The sequence below is a fragment of the Toxotes jaculatrix genome, chromosome 13 (genome assembly GCF_017976425.1).
Source record: "Toxotes jaculatrix isolate fToxJac2 chromosome 13, fToxJac2.pri, whole genome shotgun sequence".
Taxonomy (NCBI): domain Eukaryota; kingdom Metazoa; phylum Chordata; class Actinopteri; family Toxotidae; genus Toxotes; species Toxotes jaculatrix.
Window position 1 is genome coordinate 11,389,965 of NC_054406.1, and position 19,693 is coordinate 11,409,657.

General features: G+C 41.8%; 1 protein-coding gene across 3 annotated transcripts in view; it reads right to left on the reverse strand.

Moving 5' to 3' along the window:
• The window catches only part of LOC121192379 (potassium voltage-gated channel subfamily KQT member 4), a 43,952-nt gene that overhangs the window by 10,875 nt on the left and 13,384 nt on the right, over positions 1–19,693 (reverse strand). For 2 of the 3 annotated variants that reach the window (XM_041054046.1, XM_041054045.1), the window contains exons 2-9: positions 5,581–5,671; positions 4,290–4,416; positions 3,978–4,153; positions 3,204–3,329; positions 2,938–3,048; positions 2,741–2,836; positions 2,517–2,605; positions 1,689–1,814 (exon numbers count right to left, since the gene is read on the reverse strand). In XM_041054046.1, the coding sequence (XP_040909980.1) occupies positions 1,689–1,814; positions 2,517–2,605; positions 2,741–2,836; positions 2,938–3,048; positions 3,204–3,329; positions 3,978–4,153; positions 4,290–4,416; positions 5,581–5,671 (942 nt within the window). Of the gene's footprint in view, positions 1–573; positions 631–1,688; positions 1,815–2,516; positions 2,606–2,740; positions 2,837–2,937; positions 3,049–3,203; positions 3,330–3,977; positions 4,154–4,289; positions 4,417–5,580; positions 5,672–19,693 lie in introns of all 3 variants that reach the window. The other variant, XM_041054044.1, reaches the window with a different exon arrangement.

The following is a 19,693-nucleotide window of genomic DNA, read 5'->3' on the forward strand; positions in this document are numbered from 1 at the left end:
TCCTTGTTTCATCAGAGACGTTCGATGAAAGGAAAACACAGGTATCCAACTTGTCATAGTCATAAACCATCAAGGACTTCTGTCGTGTTTTCAACACATGGTTTATCATGACCTTCAAGCCAAAGCAACCAAAATCAGTGCTAGTTTCTCCAGCACCAACAATAAAGACCGGGCTGGAGAGACATCCTCTTGGTAAAACAGAACACAACATGTCTTGACAGTGAAGGATTCACTCAAGCATTTGTGGACCAGATTATAGTGTCTATTTAAGGTTTTTAATGGTTTTTAATTGGTAATAGTTGTTGAAAATAATATCAATTGCAAGGCATCTGCCACTACACGTTGTCTTAACTGAGCTAATTCTCCTTTCTGAAAGTCACAAACTGTGAGTTTTTTGTTTTTGTTTTTTTTAAAGTAATAAGGAACTTTTAGCGAGCCAATGCACCAGCCCACAAATTCTTGAGTGTTTCAGGCAAAGTGAGTTGGATGTGTGCGCTATAGGAGAGGTAAGAGTGGTGTTATTGATTGGTGACGTTTTAGCGTGCCCCGTGCACAGGCTCGTTGCCAGGATACCTCTGCTTGCGGCCAGCGTGAATCCGGAAGAGACCCCGCTTTTTAGAAAGGAGTTGACTGGGGAGACACACAAGGCAGAGGGAGAGAGGGTGAGGGGAAGAGAGGAGTGGAAGGAGGGGGCCGTGAAGGAGGACGAGAAGTTCTGGGACACAACCTGGGCACATGGTGAACCCGTGAGGATAAAAGGTAAGCAAAGGAAAAACCGTAGAGAGAGGGTGAGGTGGCAGGGTGAGGTGTGACATCTCAACAGTCCAAAAACCCCTTTCCTTTCGTGCTCTTGTTTCCTAAAGCTGTAAAATATACTTTTGAGAGGCAGTTTTGGAGTATGGAGACACACTCAGTGAGGAGTGAGGAGGTGGGTTTGGTCAGTGGGTGGGGGATCATGCAACGGTAGTGGGCAATGTTTCACCTGAGTATATTCATCAAGACGGCCCATTAATCATCATGGTGTAAGAGCAGCTCTTCAGATCGCAGACATTGCTACCAGCAAAACTTGTATTATTCAGATACACCAATGTGTTTCTCTCTTCTAATGCATGCACAAGTCTGACATTTAACATTCACATAATCAGCCCTTTATTGTCTTGGCGCTTGTTAAAGATTTATGCTAACAAAGTTATAAATCTGATGCAGCAAATTCATCCTAAATGCGAAAATATCCTCAAATCAACAAGCACAGCTCATGACTTGAAGGACAAACCTGCAGGGAACGTCTGCCTTCCTGAGAACAGATGAATGATGGAGGATGGATGGCATGGAAAAGACACAATGGAAACAAAGGGAAAGAAAGAGGAAGACAGGAAGAGGAAACCGGTGAGTGAACAGTGGGAGGCGGTAGAGATGGCAAGAGTATGAGCTTAGCAGACAAAGATGCAGAGAAGCAGGGGGTCCTGTAACACAGTGGTCTCAGATCAGATGTTAGTGAAACATTGTTAAACACACAACACGTCCATGCACAAAGCTCCGGAAGCAGTCAGGCTTGATTTTGTTTGTGTGTACACCTGCTGAATGTGTTCTTCTGAATGTCCCTGCTGTGAGTGAGCATGAGTGTAGGTAGACTTTTCGCCACCTGTCTTGGTGTACTGTGAGGCTGTGAGTGGTGGCGGTGTGCGTACCTGTCCCCCGACAGGTAGGGGGAGCTGTAGGGCCGCAGCCCAGACAGCAGCGTGTGGTAGGAGTTGTGAAGAACCTTCTTGGTGTTACGCTGTCGCTGGAGGTGACTGAACAGTAGCGTCAGTTCTCTGACACCCCACGTGCACAAATAAACAAACAAAACAAAACAAAAAAAGCACATGACAAATAAACAAAAAACAACAAATGATGAACAACTCACAAAAAGGCCAAATCAATGGTCCAAACGCTCAAAAGAAGAGGGATACTTGAGAGAAATAAGATATGTGAAAACTTTAAATAAATAAATAAATAAATAAATAAATAAAACGTTTAGATGTTGCAAAATGAACATTTTGACTTGATGTTAATGTGTAACAGATGCATGTTTCTCATGTTTCCCTTCCTTTTAAGCAAATAAAAAATTAGTCTAATTAATACATAAATGTAAGAAACCACTGTGTAGAACAAAAGGATTGAAAATGTAATTGAATAGTGGTGGCATAGGCATTTCAAAGGGCCAAAGTTTAATTTAAAATAATATAGAATGATTTTAAAAAATGTAATCCAGAAATCAACACTACTGCTTTTTATTAAAACCACCACTGAAAATGTTTTTTCATGGATAAATGATCTGTGTTTTGTTCATACTGATATGAATGTATGAGCTGAAGCAAAACAAACTAGTTTTCACAATTCACTATTTTGTGATGCAACTCTCAAATCTCTGTCTGCATTTTATTACACTTCAAACGAATGACCAAAGGCAGCCACAGTTTTCTGATGGTTGAACCCAGACAGAGCCAAACATGTAGACCGCTGGGAGCGCCTACCTGAACGAAGGCAACATGCTGTCATAGAAGTACCATGTAGCTGTTAGATAGGAGTGTTTGGCATCTGTAGAGTAGAGACGCCATGCAGCCTAAACAAAGCCACAAACACACAAAACAGAAACGGAAACACAAACTGACAGTTAACATCCCACCTGACTCTCCACCTGAGTATGAATTTATTAAAACACCTTATTACATAAAGACATAATGACTGTGGCCATTACTTGTATCAGGTTGGCAGCAGGCATCCTCCTCTTCTCAAAGTGCTTCTGCCGGTGCTGCTCCTGCACCTTCAAGGCAAAGCCTGAGCCCAGAATTCCCTGGGGGTCAGAGGTCAAATTTAAAGTCCAGAACGCAGCTCTGACCAAACAAAGAGGAGCCAGTCTAACAAAGATGTGAGTAAAAAACACAGGAGGCTTACAGCAGGCAGAGCGAAGAAGGAGACTCCCAGAAGAGCAAAGCCTGCAGCCAGGAGCCGTCCTTGCCAGGTACGAGGGGTCTTATCACCATAGCCAATAGTAGTCAGAGTAATCTGGGAGGAGGTGAAGAAATACACACGCACAATATGATAGGTTTAACAAAATGCTAATTGCATGGGGTACTGACACTTTGCATTGGTCACACCAGCTACATCATATTTCCATGGCTAGAGCCTGTGAGAGTGTGTGTGCGTTATGCAGTACTCACAGTCCCCCACCAGAGGGAGTCTGCATAGGTGTTGAAATCTGAGTTGATGTCTTTCTCTGCCAGGTAGACGAGGAAGGAGGCAAAGATCAGGACCAGGAAACCTATGTACCAGGCTGTAATCAACTCCTGAGAGAGTGAGACAAAGAGGAAGCATCAATCACGCCTGTCAGCAGCAACAACAGCATCTTTACCATGAGAATCCCTCCTCTCATTAACGTGCCACTATCATCCTTATTGCTTAAATTCCCATCATCATCACATTTGGCTTCCACTTTGACTTGGCTTCCACTTTACAGTTCTGCTTAGACAGCTGATGCATCAGTTCGTCTTCATCACCACCGTCTAACAGTGCTCTGCAGCCGACCGGTGGGTGTCAGGTGTTTGAGTCAGCGCAAATATTAACAACTGATTGCCAAACATGAGCAGATAAAGTTTGGTGTTTTAGGGGAGTGAAAGTAATGAACAGCTGGTCATCAGTGGACTCGCCACTTATTCCTCAACATTCAGAGTTATTCAGTTCTTCATCCCATTAGTAACTTTCATGACCATCATCACCAGCCTTGTATTAACAGGCCCCAGCCTCCTTCAAGTGCTTGTAATAATTCACAATGCTGTATATGACCACCATGCACTAGTATACTTTTCAATGTCAGTGTCTGCGCAACTAACCAATGTCTATAGATTTAAATCATTCTCAAACATAAACCAGAGAAAGTGAGTTTTGTAGAAGAACATGTGTGAGAAGAGGACGATCTTTAGCAGGCTCTCTCCCACCTTGCTGTGAGCGTAAACCACTGAGCCCAGTAGCTTCCAGGTGCCTCCCCGTCGGTCCATTCGAACCATACGCAAAATCTGCAGGAAGCGCATGCTCCTCAGGGCCGAGGTGGCAAAGATGTTACCCTGCGTACCTGCAGCGATCACTGCCAGCGATGCCACGAACACTATGAAGTCTGCAGGGAAGGAGTTCAATCCACAGAGACATAGAGTAGAGATGAGGAAAACATGACTTCAGAATTTTCACATGGATGCACGCAGCACTTTTGAGGAGGGTTTGAGTGCTGTCCACACAAACACGCACACACTGACCTATGACACAGAAGGGCTTTCTGGCAAATCTCAGCCGTCCCTGCCATCCACGGTATCTGCAGCAACAACCAGCCGCCCAGATCCTGATGAAGTACTCCAACCCAAACACCACAATCATCACAAACTCCTACAAACCAAACACACACACGCACAAAGAGAGAGAGAGACAGGTCAGTGAGATGCTCCAGTCAAGTGAGCCAAGTGTTTGACAGACCGTGCACATGTATCAATTTCCCAAAAGAAAAGTGTTGAATGGGAGAGAGGATGGTACACTACTATGTGAAACCTCAGAATCAAACACTGAACAACAAGGCCTATGAAACAAGGAGGACAAAATAATAATAATAAGCAAACATCACTGTTGTGAAAAGGATTATGTGAATGTGGCAGCACAAAAAGTATGTTGTGTGTGATGAACTATGAAGTTGGAAAGTCAGATTTCCCAGACTTTATTTATTCTATCACATGGCTGTCCCTCTGCAGGCAACCACTCCCAATTTCTCTCCGTTAGAAACTCTGAAAACTATGTGTTTATTCTTCACACAGGCAGCGTGATATATTTTAAATGTCATGACATAATTTTAATTGAGCTTGATGGTAAAAGAAAGGCTGAAATGTTACAAAACAAGAACTAAATATTCAGGACTTAAATGCATATGTAATTTTTATATAATTGAAGATTAACACACCACCCTGTCTGTCTTCTCTCTATCTTGTCTTTCTTCCTCCCAGGTTTTTGGACTGTACGGGCAGTTTAAGGTGCACTGAACCAATCTGTCATTAGAGCGAGTGTTTGTGTAAGTAAAGCCCACTAATGGCTGATTGCCTGCTAATGCCTGGGTGATTGATCGAACGAGTGAACGGAGAGAATGTGAAAGTCAATCAAACCATTAAATAACACGTAAAGGTGGGACGAGAGAGGGGAAGAGGGGGTTGAGAAAGGACGAGTCAGGTTAAGGAAGGAGAAAGCGAGTGTCCATTACTTTTCACTAAAGCAGCTTGAGCACAGAGGAAGAGGAGCGATTATGGGATAGCTGTTAGGATTAGTGGATCATGCCTGTGATTTCCTGCGCAGTCAACAACACCTGAATCCTCCCACTCGCTTACATGGCTGTCTCTGCCTCCACCAGCAAACAAAACAACATGCGCGCAGGCACATATGGACACACTGCAGCAAGTGAGATGGTGTGTATGAATAAGGATGCTTCAGTAGTCGATGTGTGTGTTTGTGTGTGAGAAAGAGAAGGAAAAAGAGAGAGAGAGCGCGGGAGGTGGGGGGGTGGGTTCTTACCAGGATGAAGAGGCCTTGGTTGGCAAACTTGTGGTGGTCGGGGATGGTGGAGAACACAGACAACACCAAGCAGCTGAACACCAGCAGAAAACTGGAACACACAGACACACACGCACATATGGTCAGTAAACACATTTCAAAATACACACATTACAAATAGGAACACATTGGGGTTATGTTTATCCTTGTAGAGAAGAAACAAATGGACGAAATAAAACTCATTAAAATATGCTTTGTTCACTCTCTGAGTGATTAGCCAACGGAGAAAAACTAAATTGCAAATAAGCAGGAAAAGATTTGTTGATCCATGACAGAACACAAACACAGCACGCCGACTCATTCAGACAGCGGCACAGGAATCAGAACAATGAAACCAAGTTCTATAGCTTAATGAAATGTCTGTACTTGTACATAGTAGTTTTTATTTTCAAAACATGAAAAATAAATTAATAATAAATATAAATATGTTTGGCTTTGTTAGTTGAAAAACCCTAAACACCCACTGATTGGATAGTACCGAATCAACCCACTGACTTAATTTCCTGTTGTCAGTGAAAGTGTTAATCACTAACACAGTCTGGTGATATTTTACATTTTTCTTATTGCCAACAAATCCCATGAAAAGACCAAAACAACAAATTAATCCAACAAACAAGTGTTGTCTGTGCAGCCAGAGCCTGAGTTGGCTTATTTCTCTGTTTCATGTACTTCCATTGTTCTCCAAAAACCATTAAAAACCCATCATGTTTGCCATTTTCTTTTTTATAATAAAAGTGAAAAATGTGGATTTTGAGTCGATTCCATATCCAGTATTTACTTCTATCTGATAATCTTTTTCAAAATAAAAAAAATAAAGCTGTTTTAGGAAATTATTTAGCCTTTTTTAAAAATGGAAGAATATTTGTGACCTGTTTCTAAAGATTTACACCTTCAGTAGCAACGATGAGGCTTGAGGTTGAGGACTTGGGGCTGTTGAAAATAAAAAAACATATAGAATATCCCCAGGTGTGACCTGTAAGTAGTAGTATGTTTAAATCAATAGTATAAATGCGGACTTTACTGTAAGATGAAACAAAAGAATGGGACTGAGAATTTCTGCTGGGGCAGAAATGACTGTCCCACAGAAGTATCGGCCACTTCAGTTCGAGAACTACTCCAGAATAAAACACGACATAAATTCTCTTAAATTGTATCTTATGTTCGAGGTGCTCTCATGTTAGTGTAAACACTTCATCTCTTCTGCGAAAATGGAGAAGTGTCAAGTCTCTACTCGACAGTCACCATCATTAAATCAGGTTCAAGGCGAGAGAGACATGAACATAAATTCTGCTATCTGCTGAGGAATGCACTTGAAAATAAAAAAACACACTGTCCAATGTCTCTTTAAACTGCCAAAGCTATTATCACATACAAATCTTGTTCATACTGCAGACTGCATCACGTACAGCTACCACATCCATGATGTGATATTACAGAAATGAGAGTTCCCTCATGGTCAAATCTTGTGATTTTTTTTTTTTTTTGGATTACTAAACCACTTCCTAAAAAATATCACTTGATGTACAAAAAAAATCTCCCTTAAGGATGATATATTAACTCTAACTTCAAAGTAAAAACATTTACGTTAGGAATGGTGTGCTGCTCAAAAGAGTGATGTTGGCACTTATGTGGTAACCGCCACACTCTGTCCCTCTTAACCAGTGGAAAAAGTTATTGTTAGATGTTGTTTCAATGGAACTGTCGACAGCGAGACTAAAAGGAGCTACAGTAGTATCAGACAGCAGAGCAGAAAATCAGTTTTAAGACTGGAACGGTGTCCATTCATTTTCCTTTTTTTCATTGCCTGATGATCTTTTTATCACCCACATTATTTTTACATTTTCTTTTTGCAAAGAATTAGTGTAAGATGAACAGAGGCAAAAGTTTCAGGTCAAGGTTAAAAAGAAGGTTAATTCAAAAGAAAAGATCACACAGTGCAGATTACAGAACAATAATGGAGGTAACTGGGGAAAAACAAAGATTTAACTTTATTTTAATGTAAATATCACATATTTGATACAGTAACTGTAACTGGTTATTAGATAGCTCTGATAGCAATGTGTTGATCTCAATTTTCTGTATTCTACGTTACACGTTACATTATGACATAATTGTTTGTTTCAGCATTTATCAAAAATGAGCAACCGTTCAAAGTGAGTTCACCACACTGAGATGCTAATGACAGAACGATACCATAAGTCACAGCAACATGTTTTATTTATCAAAATCTAATATCACAGTGGTTGACAGGGCTTTCAGAAGCCTAATGGACCCATGGAAAAATAGTCATCCGCAAAATGTGAACTGGCTTCTTCTGCCAAACTCCCCATGTATGACACCTTAACAGCAGCTCAGTGACAAGAACCAGAGAGAATTTGTTGAGATTGTATGAGAACATACTGCATAAAAAATTAAAATAAGAGCTGAGAGACAGAGAGAGAGAGAGAGAGACAGAGACAGAAAGAGTTGCACACTAACACACTCCAGCACTGCCTGCTCTCTGTGCCATGTGAGTCCAGAACAGTGAGGCAATATTAGGCAGGTGGCAGCTGCTGGTCCAGCTGGTCTAGATGTCAGAGCCCAAAGTTAGAGAACACTTGTTGGACAGCTAAACCAATTCTTATGGTCTCACACAATGGTTCCCTTTCAGCACGATTAGTAATGCTAATCAGCAAGTCTCTCAGCGGGCTAATGTCTGTAAAGTGAAATGCGTTTCAGGCACTCACATTTACAAGCTGCTTAAAAATATGGGCTTGAGTCAGACAATGAAGCAGTGATGGACAGCTGCTGTACTGAGAAATATACAAATATTAGAGTGGAAAAAAAATTAAAGGAATTTAATAAAAGACAGAAGAGAAACATGCAGCTCACACAAAATAATGCATTCGTCAGCAGTGCATTCGACAATAAGAGATAGCCACATCCTCTCACTGAAACCCTCACTGTCAAATCAGCTGAGTCACAGAGTGAGACGGTATAAGTTGCCTTACATCAGCCATCACCAGGAATGATAGAGGACAACAGGAAGGAAGGACAGGAGAGAGACTGCGTTGAGCCAGGCCTGCAACTTCTTGGCTCACTGATCTATGTGGAGGAAACAACAAATTTCCGAGGGAAGGCAGTTGTGCACCAGTTGGCTTTACACACTGTAAAGCAGAGGGGCACATGTACCCCAGAGGTTACTCTTGCAATTAGCAGGGGGAACGTGGAATGATTTATCAATATATATATATCAAACAAAAAAGGATGGGAACCACTGTTGTGTAGAGGACTAGTTGATAACCACAGGATGTCAGGGATAACTGGCCTCTGTATCATCAAAGCAGAATTTCTGGTAATACAAATATCTCATTACCAGTCCTCTACCAGGCGCGGTTGATCTGAAAAGCCTGATCTTTGTCGTCTGTCGTCTCCTCTCATACTGCCTACAAAAACATTGTTTTTGAGTCAGTGAATGAGCAACTTCACCAACTGTGTTTGTTTTGTCTGCCTGGCCGGCCACAGTTTCCAGATGGCGAGACGCTACAAATGGAAAGACAAAGTAAGACAGCTAGAAAGACAGCGGACACCAAGTGTGAATAAACAGTCACCCCCAAATTACTACTGTATATTTCTCAGCCCACTGATGCGCACACAGGGGAGAGTTTGAGCTTCAGCCAAGGTGGAGTTAGTTTGAAAAACGCACTCAGATGACTCTCTGCAAACAATGCATTTTCGTCGTTCATCAACTGAGTAATGTGCTGACTAAACCGTCTGTCTTTTTCCCCTCAATTAACTCAAAGCACTGTGTGTATTTCCATAAGGAGGAGATTAGTTGGGGCTGCATCTCAGGTGGTTTCTTTCACTGACTTGTGCTTTATGACAGGAAACAAGTTACAGCACAGATAGTTGGATCGACAGCTTGACTTTTACAAAATGCAGACGCAACATTCCCATAGAAACAAGTCATGAAAGCAACTCTGCATTTGCCTGAATACAATACTATCCCTTACATATAGTAACTCTGAAAGCACTGCAATGGGTTACTGCCAACACAGCTCGCCATATCTGTGTGCAGCCAGTTTATGTAATCACAAAGTAGATTTCTGCTGGGTGTCGTATAACAAACCCTTCAAACCTCATCCCATTCAGACCACAAGCCACAGGCAGGCCTCAAATCACACCTGCCAAACTCACATATGGCTGTAAAATACCAGTTACACCGTCCATGTTGAAGTCTTCCAAATAAATGTGGGTGTAATGTGTTGTTTAAAAATCAAGTGACCCTATATACCATATACCAAAGATACTAATATTATATTCTTAGTGTTTTAAGGTTAAGGCTCTTAATATTCTATATTTTCTTACTGTCTGAAATCCCATTTAGAGACTAAAATCAAGTGTTTGCCTGTTTTTCATTACTTTCCAAAATCCCTGGTGTAGCCAGGACCACAGGGAAGAGGACCCAAATGCAGACACACAGGTGGAGTGGTGAAAGATGACAATTTTAATAAAAAAAAAAAAAACTGGCTTACAGGCGAAACAGAGGGAGAAACCAGAGTCCATCCAGTCAGGAATAAAACTCATGAACAGACACAGGAGCAGACACAAGAACCACAGACAAACTGGCAAAGAGAGGAAGAACACAGGGAGGGACTTAAATACAGGTGAGGTAACTGGCAACAGGTGGCACACATTAGGGCGGGGCAGACAATCAACAAGGAGGGAAAGAGACAAAGACAGGAAGTAAATTGGGAACAGATACACAAAGAAACACACTTCAAAATAAAATCAGCAAAACTAATGACCCATCAGCCCCAGTTGTACAGGCTGCACAAGATCTGTTGTGATTTTTATGGAACAGGGTCACTTTTTGTTCTTGTTTATTCATTATTTATGAATAGAAATGCACAAATGTTGGCCTGTTTGATCACCTCTTTTCTTCAGTGTTCAACAATATCTCATCATATGGAGTTAAGTGACCTGGGGAAAACCCGAGCGACTACGCCTCTGCTCAAATCTACTTTGTTGTCCCTGATTAATACATAAATATATAAATAAACAAACACATAAATAAATAAATGCATAAATAAATTAAACAGATAAGGAGACATTTAGCCAACGCGTGATGCATGTGGAGGGGGAGTCACATTTCTGCTGAGGGCACACTTTCTCCACCACCACCACCCACCATCCACCATCCACCTCAATAACACCATCCACCACCGTTCCCTCCTTTCAGGGAAATGTCAATTAAAAGCAAAGCATCAGTCGAAATCCACCAAATCAGCAAGGCTGCTCTCGGGAGGACATCAAGAGGAACTCAGGCTTGAGTGCTTTAGTATCCTGCATCAACAAAATATCTTCGTATGGAAATATTTTAATAAAGACATCTGGTTCATGATCCAGGGCTGAGGGAGAGAAAGAAAGTAAATACCAGAATAAATATTGCTCTCATGGCCAAGAGAAAAAAAGAAATCATTGAATATCTGTTTAGAGGTAAAGATCACAATACCTCCTCTCCATATTACTGACACAGGACAGTGTCTCATCCACTACAGCTAGAGTGGAGATGTCACTCAACCAGCGGTGAAAAGAGAATGAAGTGAAGTGAAAGCCTGACTCATTATACGCATTATAAATGGGCGTGTTAATGTGTAGCTGCACTGTGTGCCGTGAATCAAAAAGAACATCATGATATAATGAATAAAATAATTTATGAAAGTCAGGCGCTCAGGAGGTTTACTGTAAGGCTGTCTCATTAGTAATTGCCCCAGAACTTTTTAGAAAGAATAATGCATGCTCTGCTATATACACAAAATATCTGACTTTTCTCCAAAAGCCGACCAAGTGTAATTTGTCTCACGGACACTGTGGAGAATCAAAAAAAATGCAAGCACAGTAAGACGTAAAAAGAAAGAAAAAAGAAAGAAAGAAAGAAAGAAAAGAACACACAACTTTTTGCATGTTCATCTGAATAATTCCTATTCATTCACATCCCAGATACAGCATCTCTCCCCTGAAACTCTAACTTATCACTGTACTAGCACACCACATGCCTCTGTATGTATACAGTGAATACACTTTGGCTCGCGGCCTGCAAAGCTCCAGAGGTCCATTGGGCTGCCGCTGTGGCAGACAACAAATAAATGCACAGACCCGACAGGGCAACCAGATTGCTTTTAGTGGAAGCTAGACTGGCTGCTTTTACTGCTGTTTTCCTGTAAACATACATAAGTGAAAAGGGAGATCTCACATTACTTTGACTGGGCTGTGAAAATACTCTAGTGAGATAAATAGATATTACCAACGCTAATAAACATATATGACATTGTGCATTGTTGCATTACACTGTGTGTATGTGTTTACGAGGTTAGCGGGCCTGGCAGAGAGAAGCAGAGCGGGAGTGTGGGAGAATGCACCTTTGATTCAATCATCACTGGATGATAAAGCAGCTATCAGTTACACATAACAGAGGACGCGGAGGTAGAGGAGAGGGCGATGAAGAAGATGCAGGAAAACAGACGAAAGTGACAGAAAGATGTGAAGACATGATTGACGATTCAAAGAGAAAGAAAGAAGAGTTTGGAAGATGGTGGTAAAAGAGTAAATAAAAGAAAAGAGAAGAACGGCGCAGGTGAGGGTTAAAGTTGATAATAAACCATCACTTTACCTGTGCCTGTACCTGTACGTGTAAGTGCATGTGTATGTGTGTGTGTGGGGCGCCAGCCCCGATCGATGAGGCTCTGACGACGGCTTTCAGGCATTGACCCGCACCGTGCGTACATGCTGCAGGTGCAGAAATACGCAAACAAAAGGAGAACACTCGCACAGTCAAACTATTGAACACACACTTGCAGTGACACCTTCCACAAGGACAGATACAGCAAACATATAGACCTGCTAAAACAAATGCACCAGGAAAGCACAATTAGAACATGAGATTTATTTATAACAGGGTCTGACAGACATGTATGTGAATTGATGTCAAATGTCACCTTGGAAATGTAGCACATCACATCGTTACTGTGTCTACAGAAGTGTAACCACAACACACAGGCCTGAACAAAGCTCACAACACCTAAGCACTGGGAAACGCTACTGCGCCCTGTCCGGAGAGGAATAAAGACGGAAAGAAGAAGGTGAGGCAGCACAGAATGAGAGGGAGGAGTGAGCATGTCGTCAGCAGAGGAAGAGAAGGGAGGGAGAGGAGAAAGGTGGAAACAGTAGAAAGATATTAATAGCATTTCACTCTCCTTAAATAGTGACTGCAGGCAAAATGTGTGTAGGTAGGCTGCAGAGAACAGCGCAGCACCGCTCAGAGCAGGCCAGTCTCTGGGCCTGCAAGCTACCTCCTCCCCCTCCTTCATCTGGGACAGCAAACTTTTCAAGGCAGGAACAAAAAAAAACAAAACACACACACACAAACAAATAAGAGATGAAAAGTGCTTTTTCACGAGGAAAGAAGCTGACTGAGCAATTCAGAGGCTCTAGTCCTGCCCAGGAAGAGAGAAAGGGAATGGATGGTGGGGTGTGGCGTGGGGCGGGTTGGGGTGGGTTGGGGCGGGTTGGGGGGGGGGGGGGGGGGGGGGGGGGTGTTTGACATCAGAGTGTTGAGTAAAAACGAGAGGAACGTGTTTGTTTTCCTCTCAATGCCAAAACCTTCACGAATATTACGTGTCTAGATCAATTATTTACATAACTGAGCGAAACAAAGCTGTGAAATGAGTGCTGGTCACACTGCTCAGCAAAGGTGCAACCTTGGCAGTTTGCATCATGAGCGGTGCTACCAGACACTTTTACTACATATACAGATTCTTCACATGCAAAAGTCCCACACACTCTCCATCGCTGACACATAATCTACTGTGCAGCCAGACAATCACACACACACACATACACACACTTTCACACCAAAGAGCCACTGACTGCCATGCTGTTCCTTTGTCTGTCCACAGATGATGCATTTCAAACAGAGTGCCAATTAGACTGATACATTTTCCTTGCTGGAAAATGTCACTCTCAGTCCCAGCAGCCATGAAAGTATCTGCCATCAACACACACACACAAACACACACACACACACACGTACACTGCCTGCACTTTCACTCAGCCAGTGTTACATCACATCACAATTGAGTCCTTGTTCCCAGCTTTTGATTCATTGAAACTATTCCTTCAGTTGCATAAAACGCCAGGTAAACAAAGGGCTTCTTCCTTTCACTAAATGTTTGTTCCTGGTTCTGTGAAACACAGAAATGACCTGACCCCTCAACACTTTGATACTGAAATATCACAAAAATGCTGCAAAATCAAGTGTCTTTTCACCAGGCGTGAGGATTTCGGTGATTCATCAGGACCTTCAACCAAAACAGAGAAACATTTCAGTGACTCCCTATCACAGAACAAGGCTTAATGATGCAAAAAAATAAAGGAAAAACAATCCTTGAATTCCAAGTGACATTTCCAAATAACAACATACTTTTGGATTCTTTGGCTGTTACCAACATTTTATAGATCCAAGGCATAATTCCAAATGCAATCATTATGGAATAATTAGACCACAAGTGGGAGAGAAAACACTCAAGCACAAACTCTCTTATTAAATATCCCTACTCTTGGTTACACTGTATAAAATATCCAACTTAACAAGCAATTTTCTTAAGTGTAAAGTCTTAAAAACATGTTGAAGTGAAAAATATTTTCCAGTGAAATTAAATTTTTTTCTTTTTTCCCTAGTCAGGAGTTTCAAAATCTGAGGTCATGATGGTCAGTCCCTTTCCACCACATCACTTATTTACTCAGCAGAATATTTTAAAACAATGCAAATACTTTACACTGAATAAACATACTCTTTCTGGACAGTTGTGACTAACTCCAATCCACAAGCTTGACTTTAAGCTGTGCTAATCAATAATTTTATATTTACAATGGATCAAATAATTACATATATATTGTGCAAGGGGTTGCTCCAAATGATCCACAGAGACTTATCACCAGATTGCAGTTACTCTCAGCTCAACAAAGCCTTTTATTTTGGTTCCCTCTCCCTGCTCTCATCAGCCTCATTTACTGCTGTTTTCAGTGATAAGCTCAGAGAAACCCACTATACAATACCTGGTCAAAACTAGCTGGTGAACATAACAGGGAATTTAGCCACTAAAGAGTTTGATATTTTCCTCAGAGACCAGAAACAGTTAAAATGAGAGTGAATATTGGACTTCGATCCATTAGTTAGCAACTGTTTGCTACCAAGTCAATAAAGTAATAATATGTCAGTGTTGTGTTTACAGTTTGTTGTCCTGTCCCCAGGTGGCCGATCTAAGATTCTAAGTAGCATTGTTTCTGTCTGGTTGTGTTGAGCAATGAAGAACTAGGGGCACTATAGCTATTTTAGCTGATAATATTAATTTTAGACTGTACCTCTCAAGTCACCAAATCCCAAAAGAAAATACACAGACACACCTTGGTGTCTTCAGCTCTGCAGCTCTGGTCCTGATAGCAGTTTCACATGTGGGAATCTTCTTGAAACAAGAAACAATTATCTTGGAATGCATTAGTCCACAAATATCAAGAAAATGTTGCAAGAAAAGCTGATGTGCTTTGCAAACTAGAGGAAATATCTTTCACTTGCTTTGAGAAAAAGGACTCAGAGACTCAGCTCAACAAAACAGCAATTGTCAATATGTATATGCAGGACAGAGGAACTTAATTTGTGATTGTGCACACAATAATACCTGAACAATACACAGTAATGTTATTTAGCACAAAAGCAAAAGAAAAGTACTGCACCTACAGCCTCAGATATTATCAGGGTTGCTTTGGCCTGTTATTGTGTCTCCTCTTTGCACTTAATCTTTCAAATCAGCACCATGAGAAGCCCTCTTCTCATTACCAGTAAAGATTCATTAAACAAATTGATTCATACACCATAATTAAGCATCATTTTAATGTTTCATGAAACAGTTATCCTCCAATGTTGTGTCTGCACAGATACATTCAATTCTCATAAAAACCCTCCTGTGAATTTTTTTACACATTTGGTACAATAAATGTGCTGTCTATTAAATTTCAATGCAGAATATTCATTGCAATAAGAAATGTACTATACGCTGATGGTGTCTGGTGCCTCAGTGACATGTTTCTTTGCAAATATGTGGTACAGATGGTTAGAGACTGAAGAAATATGTCAAGTGTGGCCACAGATCTAACCAGTAAATGGAGCGCAATTAAAGTAGGACCACAGAGAAAGGATAAATTCATGCTGTGAGAAAGGTTTCGCGAGGGCTGGGGAGCACAGTGTGGGTGTGTGCGTCTGTATTGTCCAACCTGACCTGGATTAATAATAATTGCACACAATTTCTTGGTGATCAGTCCCGCTTTGACCTGGTGGGAATATCAGAGGAGTGTGTGGTTTTTTTTTATGACACCAGGACGATTCAATGTGCAATTGTTCACATAAATTATAGAAATGAACGTGATTACAGAAAAACAGGCTGAGAAAATGAGACCATACCATGTGATTTATATACACAGTACTGACATCAGCTGCCCACTAAACCGGAAAAATGGTGACCATCATAAAGGCCTGAGTGAGCTTATAATTAGATGTAAATGCCGACCCATGCACACACACTCACACACATACATAAGCCCAAACACATACACACACACATCCTCCCAGTGCAGCACACAACACACACCTATCCAGATCTTTTCCGCTTTTGGACTTGTCAGTGAAGAGTACGGTACAGGGCTGGAAGACGCAACCAGCGTGGAGGCGAAGTGCTGAGAGAGCTCTGACATTTAGCTGTGGTATTGTTACCAGCAGCTAGCCAATTAGCACAGAGTCTACAAACCCTTTAGTAGGTGTATGGGCTGCCACTTTACACACCAGTGTGTATAATGCTGACATTTAACCATCGCAAACTCAACTTTCACACAGCTTGGATCAGCAGTGCTGGCAGCTGGGAAATGGTCACTGCTGATAGTAAAGATGGTAAAAGGGAGGAAGAAAGGGCATGTGACACCCCTGAATATGTTTTTCAAAGTATGCTGCACTGAAGAACTTCAAACCCTCCACCAGAAGACGTACCAGCAGAAGTCTGGACCCAATCATGTGACTTCTCAGAGGTTTATTGGAAGTGAAACACCTACACCTTACACTCCTTTACCCCGCCCCCTTCCTTGACCGGGTCTACGACTGAATTTCAGGCCAATCATCATTACTCTGTGACAGGTCTAATCTTGTTACCATGGCAGCGGGGATCTCCTGTGATGGATTACAGAGGGTCAGGGGCAGCTCTCCTGTATTGAGAAACAACAAAAAGAAAGCAGTGACTGTAACATTTGACCTCGGGGTAATAGGATTGGCCCAGAAGTTTGAGGCGAGGGGTGTGAGAAAGTGAGCTGGGGTCACACACAACCCCGGTGGTCAGCGGATCTCGAGGTGGAGCTGACAGGATTTACAGAGGACACAATGGTCGCAGTAATGTTAAGGCCAGCGTTACTAATACCAAGGTTTGAGGTCACTGAAAGCACTGTGCGAAAATGATCTTTGGTCCAATCCAAATAAAATGTGCAGATTTTTATTAATTATTGGGCAGTATTTAATTTTCATAATCAATATTTGAATACACAGTGGCATCACTATTTAATTACTGCATTCATTTTTTTGTACAACATCTTGTTATTTTTTAGTTTAAGCTTATCAATTTTGCTTTTATTTATTAGGCTGCATCCTTGAATTGGAAAGGAAAGATTAGATGTATGTAAAAAAAAAAAAAAAGGGGGGGGGGGGGGGCAATGGCATGCAACAAAGGTCCCCAGCCAAAACTGAACCAGGGAGAATGTTTAAACTACTAGGCACAAGGACACTATAGATGTATCAGAATCACTTGTTTTTAGAAAATGGTCAAAAAAAAGCACACCCTAGTCCAAGACAATGTCTTCAAATGTCCTGTTTAGTCTGAGCATCAGTTCAAGCCCCAACAATATTCAGTTTACAATCACAGAAGACTAAGGAAACCAGCAAATATTCACATTACAGAAATCAAATCATTGTCATTTTTTGTGATCATTCACAAAGGCAGAGCTGTATTTACAAAATGTGCCACATGCCATAGACACTACTTTTTTCACAGAGGTTTTGCAACAGGTTCTGCAGCACTAGCACTATGCTGTCAGCTGGTAACCACAGCAGTGACTCCATGAACCTGAGGCTGGAGTTCCTTCTTAGATGGTGATTCCTTAGTTGGTATGGGACAGATATACAGTAGCTATACGGGTGGCGAGTTCCGTGCTGAGGACCCAGAGTCCGCCTCACTATCTGTCTGCTAACGTTATCTTAGCTGTTATTAAAGTCAAACACTGGTACCCTGGTCACATCACATGGAGGGGCTGCACTCTGTTACTCCTCAGTCCAGTGTCAGCGCTGCTATCCCTCCCTGTCAAACTAAATCTTTGTGTGTCTGTCTCTGCGTGTCTTTGTGTAACTGTCAGTGTCTTTATGTCATGTGTAATTTTAAGACACAGTCCAGAGCCATGTGAAAAAGACTTACATCACCCTCCAGTGAAGCCCTGCAAAAACCACCTTCCACACAAACATAACAAACTCACAGTAACTTTGCCAGTTTCCACAGCCGCTTTCTGCGCTGCACCTACAACCACAAATGAAACACGCTGGCCAATACTGAGCAAATTATTTGTTCTAGTTTTTTGTTGTTGTTGTTTTTTACTCCAAGCACATTGAGCAACATCACTATCCACAACAGTAGGCAAAAGAGCACAGCTAACGTAGGACGTGTTTTTGTAGGATAGAGGGTACTGCTCCTTACGCACTGCTGCATCCGCTTACAGTAAACACGTAGCAATGTTTTTATTAAATGAACTGCACAGCTACATCCCTCTGTAAAAAACAGATGACCCTTGTTCACTCACTCAGTGTAGCACAGGAAGTATGTTTTCAACGCCTGGACTTGGCCTTTGACTAAATCTTGGGTCATAAATGGTCTCATTCTTGTACAGTGTGGTGTTATTTTTTCCCCTCTGACACACATCCCCCTGAGGGCTAGCAAAAACATGAATCAGGATAAAGAGCATTCATGAAGTTTACACATTCTGTCTTTTCTGTCTGAAATTGCAGATGTCTTCGCCAAAGCCTCTCCTACATTTTCATTACATTTTGGCCCTTTTCCTTTCATTCACCCAGTTTCCCATCCTCACCCTAACTTTCCCTCTCTCTGTACTCCACTCCTTCTGTCATCTCCTCCTCTTACTCTCTCTTTAGTCTAGCTGAAGCAGAGCCAGGACCAGAGTGGACCACTTGTGGGGCTCTCAGCCACACCCGCCCCCCTCTTTAACTCATTACAACCAATTAGGTGACAGGCCAGGGAAGGCAATGGCGGATGAGAGCAGAGAGATAATACTCTTCTGAATTATTCATCCTTCTGCTGAATACCACCCTACCTTCACCCTGCTCCTGCTCTCTCTCTGCACTGATCTTCCCCTTGTTGCTATTCTCTCTCTCTGGGCTGCCCCTTCAATCTCTCACTTGACTCTCACATAGAGTACGTCCACAGGGAAGGCCAGGGAATGCTTGAAACAAACTAATTTGAACAAAGTGTACAAAGTGTTTATCACTTTTCCAAATGGCAATACTTGAAGGCGGGGCAAAATAGAGAGGAAAGAGGAGATGAATTGAAAAAAAATCATGATAATTTCAGGCTCTCTCTCCTCAGAGGCATCCATCTGTGGCTGAAGCATCTGTCTCAAACACTGCTAACCGTCTCACCTCCACACACTCGGCCAGTCATTTTGTGAAGTGGGCATATATAAAAAATACATATTTGACGGACGCTGCCCCACTAATACCTTACATTGGAGAGGTGTTGTAGGTTTCATATGCTCTTTACAATCCAGCAACAACTTAGGTTTAAGGTTTAAGTCTTAGGGTTATATTTTCTGATGGCACAGCGGTATGTCTTCATTTTACATTTATTGGCCTTGTATGAAGTACACTCCGACACAAAGGACACTGCTCGGATGTCACAGGACACCATAAGGTCTCGCAGACGAGGGCCAAAATGATTGATTG